General features: G+C 48.8%; 1 protein-coding gene across 3 annotated transcripts in view; it reads right to left on the bottom strand.

The window, feature by feature from the left end:
• RADIL (Rap associating with DIL domain) overlaps positions 1-13,872 on the bottom strand; it is a 79,470-nt gene that overhangs the window by 22,588 nt on the left and 43,010 nt on the right. For all 3 annotated transcript variants that reach the window (XM_083585584.1, XM_083585586.1, XM_083585585.1), the window contains 3 exons: positions 11,765-12,099; positions 7,396-8,076; positions 6,133-6,170 (listed from right to left, as the gene is read on the bottom strand). In XM_083585584.1, the coding sequence (XP_083441710.1) occupies positions 6,133-6,170; positions 7,396-8,076; positions 11,765-12,099 (1,054 nt within the window). The remainder of the gene's footprint in view (positions 1-6,132; positions 6,171-7,395; positions 8,077-11,764; positions 12,100-13,872) is intronic.

The following is a 13,872-nucleotide window of genomic DNA, read 5'->3' on the forward strand; positions in this document are numbered from 1 at the left end:
AGAGCCTCCCAGAGCCCTGAATGCAAGGCGGAGAGCTGAGGGAGAAATCTGCCCCCAAAGAGCTTTTAAGCTCTCCGCTTTCTGTGCATTTAATTTGGACGAGTTCAGCCGGCCAGCTGCCAAGTGCACAAAGTTGAAATTGCGCAAGTTGGATGTGGCACAACGTGGAAGGGTTTTGACCGGTGCAGGGATGGCTATTCCGCCTGAGGTTCCTGTGGAAAATCTGGGGCACTTGGGAACTATAGTCCAAAACATCTGGAGAGTGCCAGATGTTGGCGTAGGCTGCACTAACCACTGCACTACATGGCTCTGCTTAACCCCAGCTTCCTGAGAAACAGCTTTCTTTTTCAGGATATGCCCCTCTTCTTCCCACCATCATTTCCTTACAGTCTCTCCAGTCTCCAGGCGCCAAGATTGGTTGTTTATTCCAAAAGAATAAATAAAATCATATGGGATCATTTCACCAAAATGATAGGCTCCAGAGAGCGACTGCACACACCAGCTCTGCTCCCTTATATTAAGACTGTTCCAATTATCTAAAGAGGACAAGGAAATCTGGATCTGCTTTCATTCTTCCCCTTGCACCAAAGCGCTGCTTTTTGTTTCTGCTTTATATATAGATTGCCGCAATAATAATTCAACCCTGTCTGAATGGATTGTCTTAATCAAGTCCCCTCCTTCTCTCATCAGATGCCTTCCTGAGTTGTTAAGGAATCGGAGGAGGAATGCAACCTAGCAAATAAAGGACACTAGGAGAGCCTGGCTGAGTTGCTGTGCAAACAAGATAAGGCAACAATAAACACAAAGAAAGGAGACCGAAAAAGGCCGGACTTGGCGCGCAGAGACATTTGTCCTTTCCACACTCCGTTTGTCACCATCGAGCTAAACAACAACCGCAAGAAGTGATCAGGCTTCTGTAAGGTGGTCAACCCTAATTCTGTGCCAAGGCAAGCAGCATTCCTCAACCCATGTGGATTATGCAACTGAAGCAAAATCTGCAGTGTGAGAGGCAGCGTGGTGTAGCAGTTAGAGCATCAGACTAGGATCTGGGAGAGGCCAGGGTTCAAATCCATGCTCAGCCGTGAAGCTTGCTTGCTGGTTACCTGCCTCTCAGTCTATCCCACCTCACAGGGCTGTTGTGGGGATTAAATGAGGTCGGGGGGCGGGCAACATGCATGTCACCTTGAGCTCCCTGGAGAAAAGGGTGGGATATAAATGCAATAAAGGTAAAGGGGTAAAGGGTCCCCTGACCATTAGGTCCAGTCGTGGACGACTATTTATCTACTTGCACTTTGAGGTGCTTTCGAACTGCTAGGTTGGCAGGAGCAGGGACCGAGCAACGGGAGCTCACCCTGTTGTGGGGATTCGAACCGCCGACCTTCTGATCGGCAAGTCCTAGGCTCTGTGGTTTAACCCACAGTGCCACCCCTGTCTCTTATAAATGCAATAAATAAATGCAATAAATGTTGAGGGGGCTCAGAACTTACAGGGTTAAGAGTTCTGAGTGATGACGCCTCACATTCTGAGGGCGGGCACAGAACACGGAAAGGGAGTGGTTTCTGTGTGTGCTTTCAGTCTGCGTGTTTGCTCTAAGGAGAGAAGGAGCAACATGGGCGAACTCTCACCGGGAAGATTTACGATGTGTTGATCTGTACAGCAATAAAGACTTTAAGATAAGGAGAGCTGCGTGTCAGCCTGAGTTATTGCTACCACACGACAGAACGTTCAAGCTTCAACATCCGCTGTGTTTACTCTGCTGGAGTCAAAGGTTCCAGGGGGGAAGAGCAGAGCTGCGCGGAGGAAGTGTGCCGGACCCCTGGACTAAATAGACCCCACTTCCAATAGGTTATGGGTGTCAGCAATAAAGATAAGCAACGTTCGTGCGTGTGAGAGGGCTGCAGCCAAAGGCCAGCAAGGAGAAGCTGGTGCCAGCAGAAGCGAAGGGAGCTCGCTGGGAAGTGAAAACTGCAGCCAAAAGCCAGCCAGGAGTGTGCTGGGAGGAGCTGAGATCTACCGGACCGGGAGGTACCTGTAAGTAAGCTGGGCCCCCGGGGAGAGATGGCAGACAGCCAGGAGTCGTTAATCCCTTTTGAAGAGGCAGACGGGAAGGAGCCCTGGGGAGAGTGGCAGGCACTGAGAAGAGTGGGAGCCACATCAGAGGGGGCCAGACGCCAGCCTGAGGGACGTCCAGGAGGGGCTGTGGGACGCCCTGGAAGCCCAAAGTGGGCTGAAGCCGTGTCTGAAAGCTGCTGCGATGCTTTGACACGCCAGAGAGATGAGCAGCCGTGTGCTGGGAAGCTGCTGAAAGCTGGAAAGAGGAAAGCAGTGGCAGGCTGTTCCTCTGCAGGCTTTGCACCAGAGTTTGGGGGTGCAGGCCAGAAAGGCCATTCCAAGGGTCTTGAGAGTGCCCAGGCTGTTTGGCAGGAGCTGGAGGGGGTTTGCAGAGAAACCACAGCAGAAGCCAAAAGCCATTTTCCCAACGGCAGAAAAGCCTCAAGGAGGAGGGCTGCTGGAAAGGTTGGGGGGGCAGAAAAGACCAAAGGCAAAGCTGCAAAGTTTTCCACTCGGAGATGTTTTGCTTGCGGTTCTCCGGAGCACCTGCGCAGAAGCTGTCCACAGCGAGACAAAGGGCAGGAAGGTCCCAAGGACATTTCCCATGGGAACCAGGCGGGTTTCCATGGCAACTGGGCCTGCAGAGGGAGCAGGCGTGAGAAACAAGAGACGTTGACTGCTTCGATGGCTATTGTGGAAAACACCACCTGCAACGAGAGCTCCAAGGTCGGGGGCAGCAGGAAGTCAGTTGCTAAGGCAACAAAGAAGGACAACTCCAGAGCGGGGAGAGTCCTACGTTGGGTTGTTGACTCAGCTGCGAATGCCCATCTGGTCACAGCGCCACCTGATGGACAAATGTGGAACTGCAAGGCTGTTTCCACTGAGAAAAAAGTTAGATTTGCTACAGGTTCACAGGGCCGTGTAACCCATATTACTAATGTGTTTGTCTCTTTTTTACAGGCTGAATTGAAGGTTTATGTTCTCCCTGAGTTAAAACATAGCCTACTGTCTGTATCTTCTCTTTTACAGGAGGGATATTCTGTGAGTTTTGAAAAAGATGTTTGTACAATTTCCAGAGATGGGAAGGAACTGGCACGTGTTGAGAAAAATCAGAACAACCTCTTTGTTTTGGAATCACCTCTAGAGGGAGGGGGGCACACTCATGTGTTGTGTGCTTGCGTGTGGCACAAGAGGATGTCACATGGGTCCTGTGAGGACGTCCAGATGTTATCAGAGTGCACCAAAGGTTGCAAGGTAAAAGAGTGTGGTAAACCTTTGAATTGCAAGGCTTGCAGGAAAGCCAGAAACAAGGGATTTAGCCATCCCAGGGTAGAGAGAGTGACCACAAGGCCTTTTGAGCTTGTGCATGCAGACCTTAAAGGTATGCCACAGCCAAGTCTGGGCAAGGCCAAGTGGCTGATGGTGCTGACAGATGATTATACGCAGAACGCATGGGCTTTCACGCTGAAAGCTAAGGAGGAGGCAACGCAACTGATCAAAGATTGGGTTGCGGAGGTGGAACAGAGGTTCTCCACCGAGGTGCAAGGTTTCCAGTTTGACCGTGGTTCAGAGGTCACTGGGTCTGCTCTAAAGGGTTTCTTTCGCCAGAGGGGGATACGTCACAAGGTGACTTCGCCTCAGAAGAGTGGCGTGGCAGAGCTGAGGAGTAAGGCTCTGGTCCGAGCATCCGAGATTTTACTGGATGACTCTAGTTTGCCTCACAGTTTTTGGGGGGAGGCGGTAAAAACGGCCAATTTCTCGATGAACAGGTGCTACAATGCAGTGGTAGGTGACACCCCATATTTCTTGCTCAACGGACAGAAGCCACAGGTGCATTTCTTCCGTTCGTTTGGTTGCAGAGCCATGGTGCCTGTACCAAAGTGGTTGCAGCAAGAAGGTGGTCCAAGGTACCAGGAAATGATCTTCTGTGGGTATGAACCCGCGACAAAGGGGTGGAGGTTCGCATACCCAGAAGGTGATCAGACCAAGCTTCTGGTCAGTAAACAGGCTGAGTTCTTTGAGCAGGATGGTTGGGCAAGACGCAAAGCGCGCTCTGATGTTCACTCAGATTGTCTGTCTGACGCTGAGGAGGAAAGAGAGCTAGAGCCCGAACCTGCTGGTGGAGACCTGGTCCCTGAACAGAGTAGGGCGTCTCCACAGGTTGTTAAGGGAGTGTCCAAGAGTGAGCCCTCATCTCCTGTGCGCATAATGGAGAAAGCTCACAGACGTGTCAAGTCAGAGGGGGAGTCTGATGAGGAAGACACACAAGCTGGCCCCAGTGGGTCAGGAGAAGAATCCCAGTTTGTGCCCAGGCGGTCTTCAAGGGCAACAAAGGGAATTCCACCTGAGAGGTTTCAGGTCACAAATGCGTGGGTTGGTTTCGCACAGTGCGAACCTGAGGTTTGTGAGGTTCAACAGGTGCCTAACAACGATGCCAGGAAGGGGCGGAAGGCAATGGGGAAGGTGTTGAACACTCAGAAGTCCTCTCAGAATGTGATTCGAGAGGGGGTGTTGAGGGGGCTCAGAACTTACAGGGTTAAGAGTTCTGAGTGATGACGCCTCACATTCTGAGGGCGGGCACAGAACACGGAAAGGGAGTGGTTTCTGTGTGTGCTTTCAGTCTGCGTGTTTGCTCTAAGGAGAGAAGGAGCAACATGGGCGAACTCTCACCGGGAAGATTTACGATGTGTTGATCTGTACAGCAATAAAGACTTTAAGATAAGGAGAGCTGCGTGTCAGCCTGAGTTATTGCTACCACACGACAGAACGTTCAAGCTTCAACATCCGCTGTGTTTACTCTGCTGGAGTCAAAGGTTCCAGGGGGGAAGAGCAGAGCTGCGCGGAGGAAGTGTGCCGGACCCCTGGACTAAATAGACCCCACTTCCAATAATAAACAAACAGATAGACAAGAATCAGGGACTCCAGGGTTTGAATTAGGAATCACAGGTGGTGGCCTTGCATGTTGTGTGTGGCCAGGCATTGGAGGGAAGGGGACACAGGTTTGTGATATTGGTTCCTGCAACCAGCAGGCAGAATGATGCCTTTGGGTGACGTTTGAAGGTTCTCCTAGGGGTTTAAGTGGATGCTAAATCCCAAATCCCTCTGGGGTCTCCGAGGCCTTTCTGCACTTGAGCAGAATTGCAGAATACACATGTCAGGAAGCAGATCTGGACACAAGCCAGTTTACTCCACTTCGACCCTTTTTTATTCCCTCTCTTGGAGGAAGTACAGTGGAACCTCGGTTTTTTAACGTAATCCATTCCGGAAGACCCTTTGACTTCCAAAACATTCGAAAACCAAGGATCAATGGGCAGTTGGCAAAATCCATTGAAAAAATGGAAAAACATGCAGCAGAAGCCGTTCGATTTCTGAGGCACATTCGAAAACGGAAGCAATTACTTCCCGGTTTTTGGCTTCCGAATCATTCTGCTTCCGAGACGCTCGAAAACCAAGGCTGTATTTCTGTCCAGAATGGTTATGCAACTACAGAAGCAAATTTAATTAAGAAATGTTCCTATTAAAGGCTGTCTCTTGGGAGCTGGAGCTGAATGTCAGAAGATTCGGGATAGATAAAAGGAAACTTTATTTTATCCACCCAGAATCTTCCAATCTAGCTTCACTACATGTCCAATAGTTCTAGCGGTAGGAAAACGAAAAAATCTCTCTCCATTTTCTCCAGGCTGTGCATAATTAGCAAAAGCAGCAAGAACAGCAACGAACGATGACATTGTGCTGAAATTTCTTGCCAGAAAACAAAACAAGGCTAGTCTGCTGGCTAGGTTCAGGCATTCACACAAAGCACGAATAAACCATGGCTTGCTGTACTGTGAGAACCAGGTCCTTTTATCATTTGCTTTTCAATTGAATAGGCTTTGCATTTGTTAGAAGACTGCCTTTAAGATAAAAACTGCTTGTTATATGATGCATTTGCATGCTGTATTTTGGAGGCATCCTCCTCCTCACCCCCAGGATGACACAGAGCTTGGTTTGGGTGGCATGCAAACCAAAACCTACATGCACATTTATTTGGAAGCAACATTTCACAGAAAGAAGCGGAAATCCTGGATGCAGAAGACTTACTGTTGCGACTGTTTCTCGGCTAGTTCGTTTGTTTTCTCCTGGAATCGAGGAAGGAAAGAAAGAAAGAAAGAAAGGGAAAGGGAAAGGGAAAGGGAAAGGGAAAGGGAATGAAATATCACTGACACTGTGAAGATGAGAAAGTACCCAAATCTGCACAGCCAGTCCCAATGTTGCTTGCTAGCCACGTTTTCTCACAATAATTTCCCCCTCCTTCCCCGCCCCCCCTCCCCAGTAGTGAGTGTTCATTCACAGCAGGGAAACCCAGAGATTTGCAGAAGGACAACCAATCTTCAGGCCAGGTTAAAGAGGACATGCTATGATGGTGCCAGGTGAGCCTCTCCGAGGAGAGCATTCCACAAACAGGGAGCCACCACTAAAAAGGCCCTGTTCTCTTTGACCGAAAGGAGAGAGATTCAATTATATATGTGGGAATGTTCAGGGAGGCAGGAGAGGAGATACTGTTTATTAATATCCTTCCTAACTTGCGCTAGCAAGTTCTATAACTGAGCAGAGTTTTAACATCCCCCTTTGAACGCACAGTGGGTAGCTGGTTGCAGGCTTGTTTAAGCTTCTCAGTATAGATTCCTGGTAAGATCCTTTCTTACACAATCTTGTGTAAAGTATATAAAAGTAGTTTGCACACATCATCAGTTCACAGTTGGATCCCTGAAGGCAGACTTAGTTACAAAGATATATACATGTGGGTCTACCCCATATGGGGGGTTAATCTCAGTGACTGCAGATTGGCAGTCACTGCAGTTCACATGACGAAAGGAAGATGGAGAAGGAGGGAGGAGGGCTGTGTGCCTTGTGCTTTTGTTACCTGGACAGGTAAGGTCACACCCACCTCTAGTCACATGCCAGAGGAAGGATGCTCCAGTCCAGGAGGAAACAGGAAGTTCCGACTGCCTGGACCAAACATCCCCTTGCGTGTCCACTCTAGGAAAATGAGGAATGTTGTACTTGACTGCTACTTATGTATCACATCCCACAATACAGTGGTACCTCGGGATGTGAATGGGATCCGTTCCAGAGCCCCGTTCGCACCCTGAATAGAACGCAAGACTGCGTCTGCGCAGGTCGCATTTCGCCGCTTCCGCGCATGCGCGTGACATCATTTTGACCGTCTGCGCATGCGCGAGCGGCGAAACCCAGAAGTAACGCACTCCATTGCTTCTGGGTCACCGCGGAGCGCAACCCGAAAATACTTATCCTGAAGCATATTTATCCCGATGTATGACTGTATATCCAATATATACTAACCCACACGGTCCTCTGTATCATCTTGGCCAACTTGAGGAGGAGATGGCCAAACTCCCCGGGCCTGAAGTGGCCGGCCGAGTGCTGGACGCAGAGGCAGAGGAGGAAGGCAGGTGCCAGCTTGTGGTCGTCGCTGGTGGGCTCGATGAGCGTGACGATCCTCCGCAACAGCAGGTCCTCGCTGGCCTTGTCAAACTCCAGCTGCAGCTTCCGGCGGCCTCCCCTCCGCCCAGAGGCTCCCTGCGGCGCGGGCGCCTTCTTGGCTGACGAGCCCTTGTCCCTCGCCTGGTTGCCGCAGACCTTGCAGGTGGACGGCAGCTCGGGCTCGGAGGCTCGGCGCGCGGCCTTCAGCCTCATGAGTGTCTGGGCGGGCAGTGGCTGTGTCTTCACGGGGTCCTTGTAGAGAAGCAAGTAGTAGAGGCCCAGGGAGATGAGGTCGCCGTGGTGGAGAGCCGCTGTCCTGCCCACCTCGGAGAAGTTGATGGAGATGGCCGCCCCCGCGATGGGCTCCAGGACCAGCTTCTCCTCGGGGCGGTGGCTCGAGCGGCCGGACGCCTTGATCTTCCGGATGGTGCAATGGAGGGGGAGGATGTCCGGAGCCGAGAGGCTGATACTGGGCTTGCTGGCTTGAGTCCTCTGGCCAACGGTGTGCTGGTCGCGATTCAGCAAATAGACCAAGCTGTCCTGCACAGAGAAAACCACAAACATACACAGAGAAAGACGTTTATTCAATATTTTCCTTCCTTCCTGCACTGAGTGGGGTTGGACTAGATGGCTCTTGAGGTCCAACTCTAAAATTCTATGATTCTATTCCATTTATATCCCACTGTCAATGGTCCATCTCAATGACCCATCTGGGCCAGCACCCTGTTTTCTTTTTAATTTATTTATTCGGTTTTTCAGATTAAGATTTGACAGTCACATATTCAACATACAACATAAACACCAAGGTTCCAAAAATCTCCTGGACTTCTCTCCTCCCCTTTGTGGGTCCTCATTATATATCATTTTGAGGTTTCCCTTTTCCTAATAATATTCACCTGTTCCCATTTTTTGCAGGAGAACAAGCACCAAGAAATAGTTTGATGCTGAGTCCACGAAGGAGCATCTGTCTCCATATTGTCATATTGCTGAGATGCTAAGGATTGAACCTAAGAATGTCAGAAGAGCCTGCTGGATCAGGCCCACCTTCATGGACTCAGTATCAATCTGTTCCCTGAGAGCCAGTGTGGTGTAGGGGTTAAGAGCGGTGGACTCGTAATCTGGGGAACCGGGTTCGCGTCTCCGCTCCTCCACATGCAGCTGCTGGGTGACCTTGGGCCAGTCACACTTCTCTGAAGTCTCTCAGCCCCACTCACCTCACAGAGTGTTTGTTGTGGGGCAGGAAGGGAAAGGAGAATGTTAGCCGCGTTAAGACTCCTTCGGGTAGTGATAAAGCGGGATATCAAATACAAACTCTTCTTCTTCTCCTTCCAAATGACAAGGCTCAACCCTACTGCAACCTGTGGTCGGCGTGGCTAGCAAGGAGAGGGTGCCTCTGAGGATGTGCAGAGAGCCTTCCGTTCACTACAGAGTCACTGGAGACCGGGGAGCAGCTTCCATGCTGACCTGGCTGCTTTCTGTTCTCTTTGTGTGTGTATATATTTGACAGTCACATATTCAACATACAACATAAACACAAGATTCCAAAAATCTCCTGGGCTTCCGTCCTTCCCTTTGTGGGTCCTGTTTGTAAATCATTTCCTCCTGCATCTTTTATAATATAATTCCAAATCTTTTATCTCTCCATTGTATCCAAAATTCACGATCAAACTACAAGGTTTATTCCAATCCTACTAACGATTCTAACTGCTTACAATGGTCTTTAAGATAAGTTATAAATTTCCCCCATTCCTTATTAAACTTTTGGTCTTCCTGATTTCCGATTCTTCTGGTCATTTTAGCCATTTCAGCATAATCCATCAGCTTGATCTGTCACTCTGTGAATTTGTCCTCTTTTAAAGCCATCCAAGTTGATGGCCATCCCTGCTTCAAGTGGGAGGGAGTTCCACAGTCTAACTCTGTGTTACACGAAGAAGGGCTTCCTTTTGCCTGTCCAGAATCACCCAGCATTTGGCTTCATCAGATGTCCTTGAATTCTAGTGTAACGAGAGAAGGAGGAAAAACTCCCTCTCCACTTTTTGTACGCTTTGCATAATTTTATACATCTCCTTTCGTGTTTCCTCTCGCTCACCTTTCCTCTGAACTAGAAAGCCCCAAACGTTGCAAGCTTTCTTCGAAAGGGAATTCCTCCTTCCAATACTCCTTTTCTGAGCCTTTTCCAGCTCTGCAAAATATTTTTGACGCGTGGTGACCGGAACCGTACACAGCATGCACCAGAGATTTATATAATGCCATTAGGATATTGACCGTTTTGTTTTCAGGGGTGACCTATGGACCCCAGAATTGTTGGAGGTAAAGGATGTGCTTTGAATGGGCATCCAATGACACTGGGAATTGGAAGATTTGGGATGGATAAAAAGAAATCCTGCTTCATGCAGTGCAGAGTTAAACTGTGGAACGCCCCCCCCCCCGAGGCAGTGAGGATATCAACTGAATAAATGAATGAATTGAAAAATCTGAGGACCCTAAACTTGTGCACCCCCTGCCTCTTTGTGGTGAAAAGGCCTGGCAAGTAGCCGATCCCATGGCCCCCGCCCTCCCAAATTCAAGGGTGCTGTCATGTAAGACGGAAATCTGCCTTACTCGTTGCTAACACATGGTTCCTCTTACACGTGTTTGTGGGTTATTGGTTTTGCCTTGTTCTTATTGTGCATTTTGAGTTCTCGTTCTGTATTTTTACGTTGTGAACGGCCCTGAGATCTTTGAATGAAGGACGGTTGTACAAAATTGGACAAATACAGTGGAGCCTTGGGTTACGTTGCCTCCGGCTTATGTCACCCTCGGATTGAGACCGACGCAAACCTGGAAGTACCAGAATGAGTTACGTCCGGGTTCGCGCCGTTCACGCACGCGCAGAAGCACTAAATCGTGCACATGCGCAGACGCAACACTTTGCATTGCATTGTTTTCGGGTTGCGGCGGGGCCTCCGGAACGGATCCCCGCCGTAACCTGAGGTTCCACTGTAGTAGTAATGACAGCAACTTTGATTTTGCAAAAATTGACACGGATTAAGTTGCCTGCTGTTGCTTCAGTTTTTTCTGTGCACCACTTACAAATATATATAATAATAATAATTTATTTATATCCTGCCCACCCCAGCTGAAGCCGGGCTCAGAGCGGCTAACAAAGTAACACAGCCTTCTAAAATCAATTCATTCTAAAATCAATTCAGAATCAAATTAATGGCAACCATTGGCCTAGAGTTCTGTGCGGATTACCAAAAGAGGGGGTCAGACTGTGCCTTGGCCAAAGGCCTGGCGGAACAGCTCTGTCTTGCAGGCCCTGCAGAAAGATGTCAAGTCCCGCAGGGCCCTAGTCTCTTGTGATAGAGCGTTCCACCAAGTCGGGGCCAGTACTGAAAAGGCCCTGGCTCTAGTTGAGACCAATCTAACCACCTTGCAACTTGGGACCTCCAAAGTGTTGTCATTTGTGGACCTTTCCACCAGGTCGGAGCCACAGCCGAAAAAGCCCTGGCTCTGGTCGAGGCCAGCCTAACCTCCCTGTGGCCCGGGACCTCCAAGATGTTTTTGTTTGAAGACCGTAAGGTTCTCCGTGGGACATACCAGGAGAGGCGGTCCGGTAGGTACGAGGGTCCTAGGCCACATAGGGTTTTAAAGGTTAAAACCAGCACCTTAAACCTGATCCTGTACCCCACCGGGAGCCAGTGCAGCTGGTATAACACCGGGTGAATGTGATCCTACGGCGAGGAGCCTTTAAGGAGTCTCGCCACGGCATTCTGCACCCACTGGAGTTTCTGGGTCAGCTTCAAGGGCAGCCCCATGTAGAGCGAGTTACAATCAAGTCTGGAAGTGACCGTCGCGTGGATCACAGTGACTAAGTCAGGGCGAGAGAGGTAAGGAGCCAACTGCTTAGCTTGGCGGAGATAAATATATATCTATATCTATACACACACACACACACACAGACATACAGTAGACCCTCGGGTTACATTACTCTTGAGTAACGTAAACTTCGGGTTGCAAAAGTGGCAAACCTGGAAGTATTTTTCCGGGTTTTGCGCTCGCGCATGCGCAGAAGCACTCTATCATGCCGCGCGCATGCGCAGAAACAGCGCATCTGGATACGGATTTTTCAGTGTGCGCACGAACCCCTGGAACAAATTAAATTTGTACCCAGAGGGTCCACTGTACATAAAGTGGTAGACCTAAATGCCGCAGAGCCTAGCAAAGGCGCGTCTCGCCTGCTTACGTGTTGCTGGCTGTAGCCCTGCAGGAGAAGCAGGTGCGGAGACTGGTACAGCGAGTAGCGCAGGCTGTTGCCACTTTGGTCCCCGGCAGGCGCCGGCTGCGCATCCCTGCCGCTCTCCAGGCACTGGAGGGTCTCGGGCAGCGTGGAGTAGTGCCTCCTCAGCTGCTCCTCCTGCTGCCCCCCTTCGGCACTGGCACTGCCCGCCTGGCTGAGGCTGGTCTCGCTGACGGTGCGGCGGAGGGAGGTCTGCGTGGCGTGGCTCTTGCACCCCGTCAAAAGTGTCATGGCGCCCTTGGTGCGGTTGCGCTGGAGCTTCCGGGCCTGAGCATTGATCCCTGGGAGGGGGAACAAGAGGGGATTTTATGCCAAGCATCAAAACAACACACATTATTATTATTATTATTAATTGCCCCACCTTGTTGCCTGGCAGAGATTTAAGGCGGCTTACAGGTGGGGAATCGTTTAAAAAAATTAAGCATACATATCTGAAAAATCTATTAAAACCATGAAGAGAATTATTAGTTAATGACAATTAAAAGTCATAGAGAAATTAAGAAATGCAGAACAAGTGATAAAGAACGAAAAATCTTCAGAGGTTGTTGACGGAAGTCTAAAATATTGTATAAGATAAGAAGTTATGTTAAATGAATGTTGGAAATGATATGTTAAAAAACTAATAAAAATGTATAAAAAAGAAAAAAAAGGAAAATCTATTAAAACGATACTTACTTTGCCAAACCTCTATTAAGCATTAAAAGTATAGGACATCATAAAACATCCATATATAAAATTTTAAAATATATACAAATAAACAGCCATGTGAAAGGTGCAACAATGAGGATTTTTATGGGAGTTTCTTCCCACTAAATAGTGCCAATAATTACAATACCCTTTCAAAAAACAAAGTAACAAACCTTTCAAAAAACCCTTTCAAAAAACAAAGTAACAAACAAACAGAAGCCTTTCTGTTAGGCATTATGTCCACAGAAATCCAAAAAAAGTTAGAAGCATCTTTATGTGTGCAACCACGGCAGCCAGAATTCTGGTAGCAAAAAATGAGAAAGGTGACTTAATTCCTACAAAGCTCGACTGGCAAGTGAAGATGATAGAATACCTGGAACTTGCAAAAATGACTGGGAGAATAAGAGAAAACTCAAATCAGAAAGTGAGCAAAGAATGGACAATATTTAAAGAATATTTAAAACAATACTGTGAGAAAGCAAATCTCCTGACAGGTGTAGATTGTATGTTGAATATCAAAGAAAATTATAAATGTGAAAATTGTTCCTGATATGTAACAGATGTAATAAGAAGTGTGTAAATAAGAATATTTAGAAGCGCAATGAGGTGTTTTGGAAGTCAAAAGTATGTGTGATGTTAGATGATGTATAGCCAATTAATGTTTAGTTGTCATTGTGGTATTGTTTTTGTCTGTGTTTTGCAATGAAGATAATAATAATGACATGGGGGAAACGACCAATAATTAAAATAAAAAACAGGACCAGCTCTTTCCTTAAAAGCAGTCAGTTCCCCAAAGCCTGTTAGAACAGGAAGGTCTTCACTTGGTGAGACAACAGCAGGGAGGGAGCCAATCTGGCTTTCCTAGGCAGGGAGTTCCAAAGTTGCCTGGGAGGAGCCACCACCAAGGAGGCCCTCTCCTGCCACCCCACCAAGTGTGCCTGTGAACGAAGCCTTTAATGAGGAACATGAGGATGCCTCACTGGATCAGGCCAAAGGGATTCCAGCCAGCCCGAGATCCTTGTTTCCTTGGGCGGCCAGGAATCCCACAAGGGCAGGGGGTGATGCTTTTCTCCACTATTGCTCCTCAAAAGTTGGTAAGGGAGACTGCCTCAGAAACTCAGGAGGCTCTTTGTTGTTTAGTCGTTTAGTCGTGTCCGACTCTTCGTGACCCCCTGGACTCTTCGTGACCCCCTGGACCAGAGCACGCCAGGCACTCCTGTCTTCCACTGCCTCCCGCAGTTTGGTCAAACTCATGCTGGTAGCTTTGAGAACACTGTTCCACCATCTCGTCCTCTGTCGTCCCCTTCTCCTTGCGCCCTCCTGTCTTCCCCTTCTCCTTGCGCCCTCCATCTTTCCCAACATCAGGG

Source organism: Podarcis filfolensis (genome assembly GCF_964270895.1).
Source record: "Podarcis filfolensis genome assembly, chromosome: 14".
In the NCBI taxonomy this organism is placed as follows: domain Eukaryota; kingdom Metazoa; phylum Chordata; class Lepidosauria; order Squamata; family Lacertidae; genus Podarcis; species Podarcis filfolensis.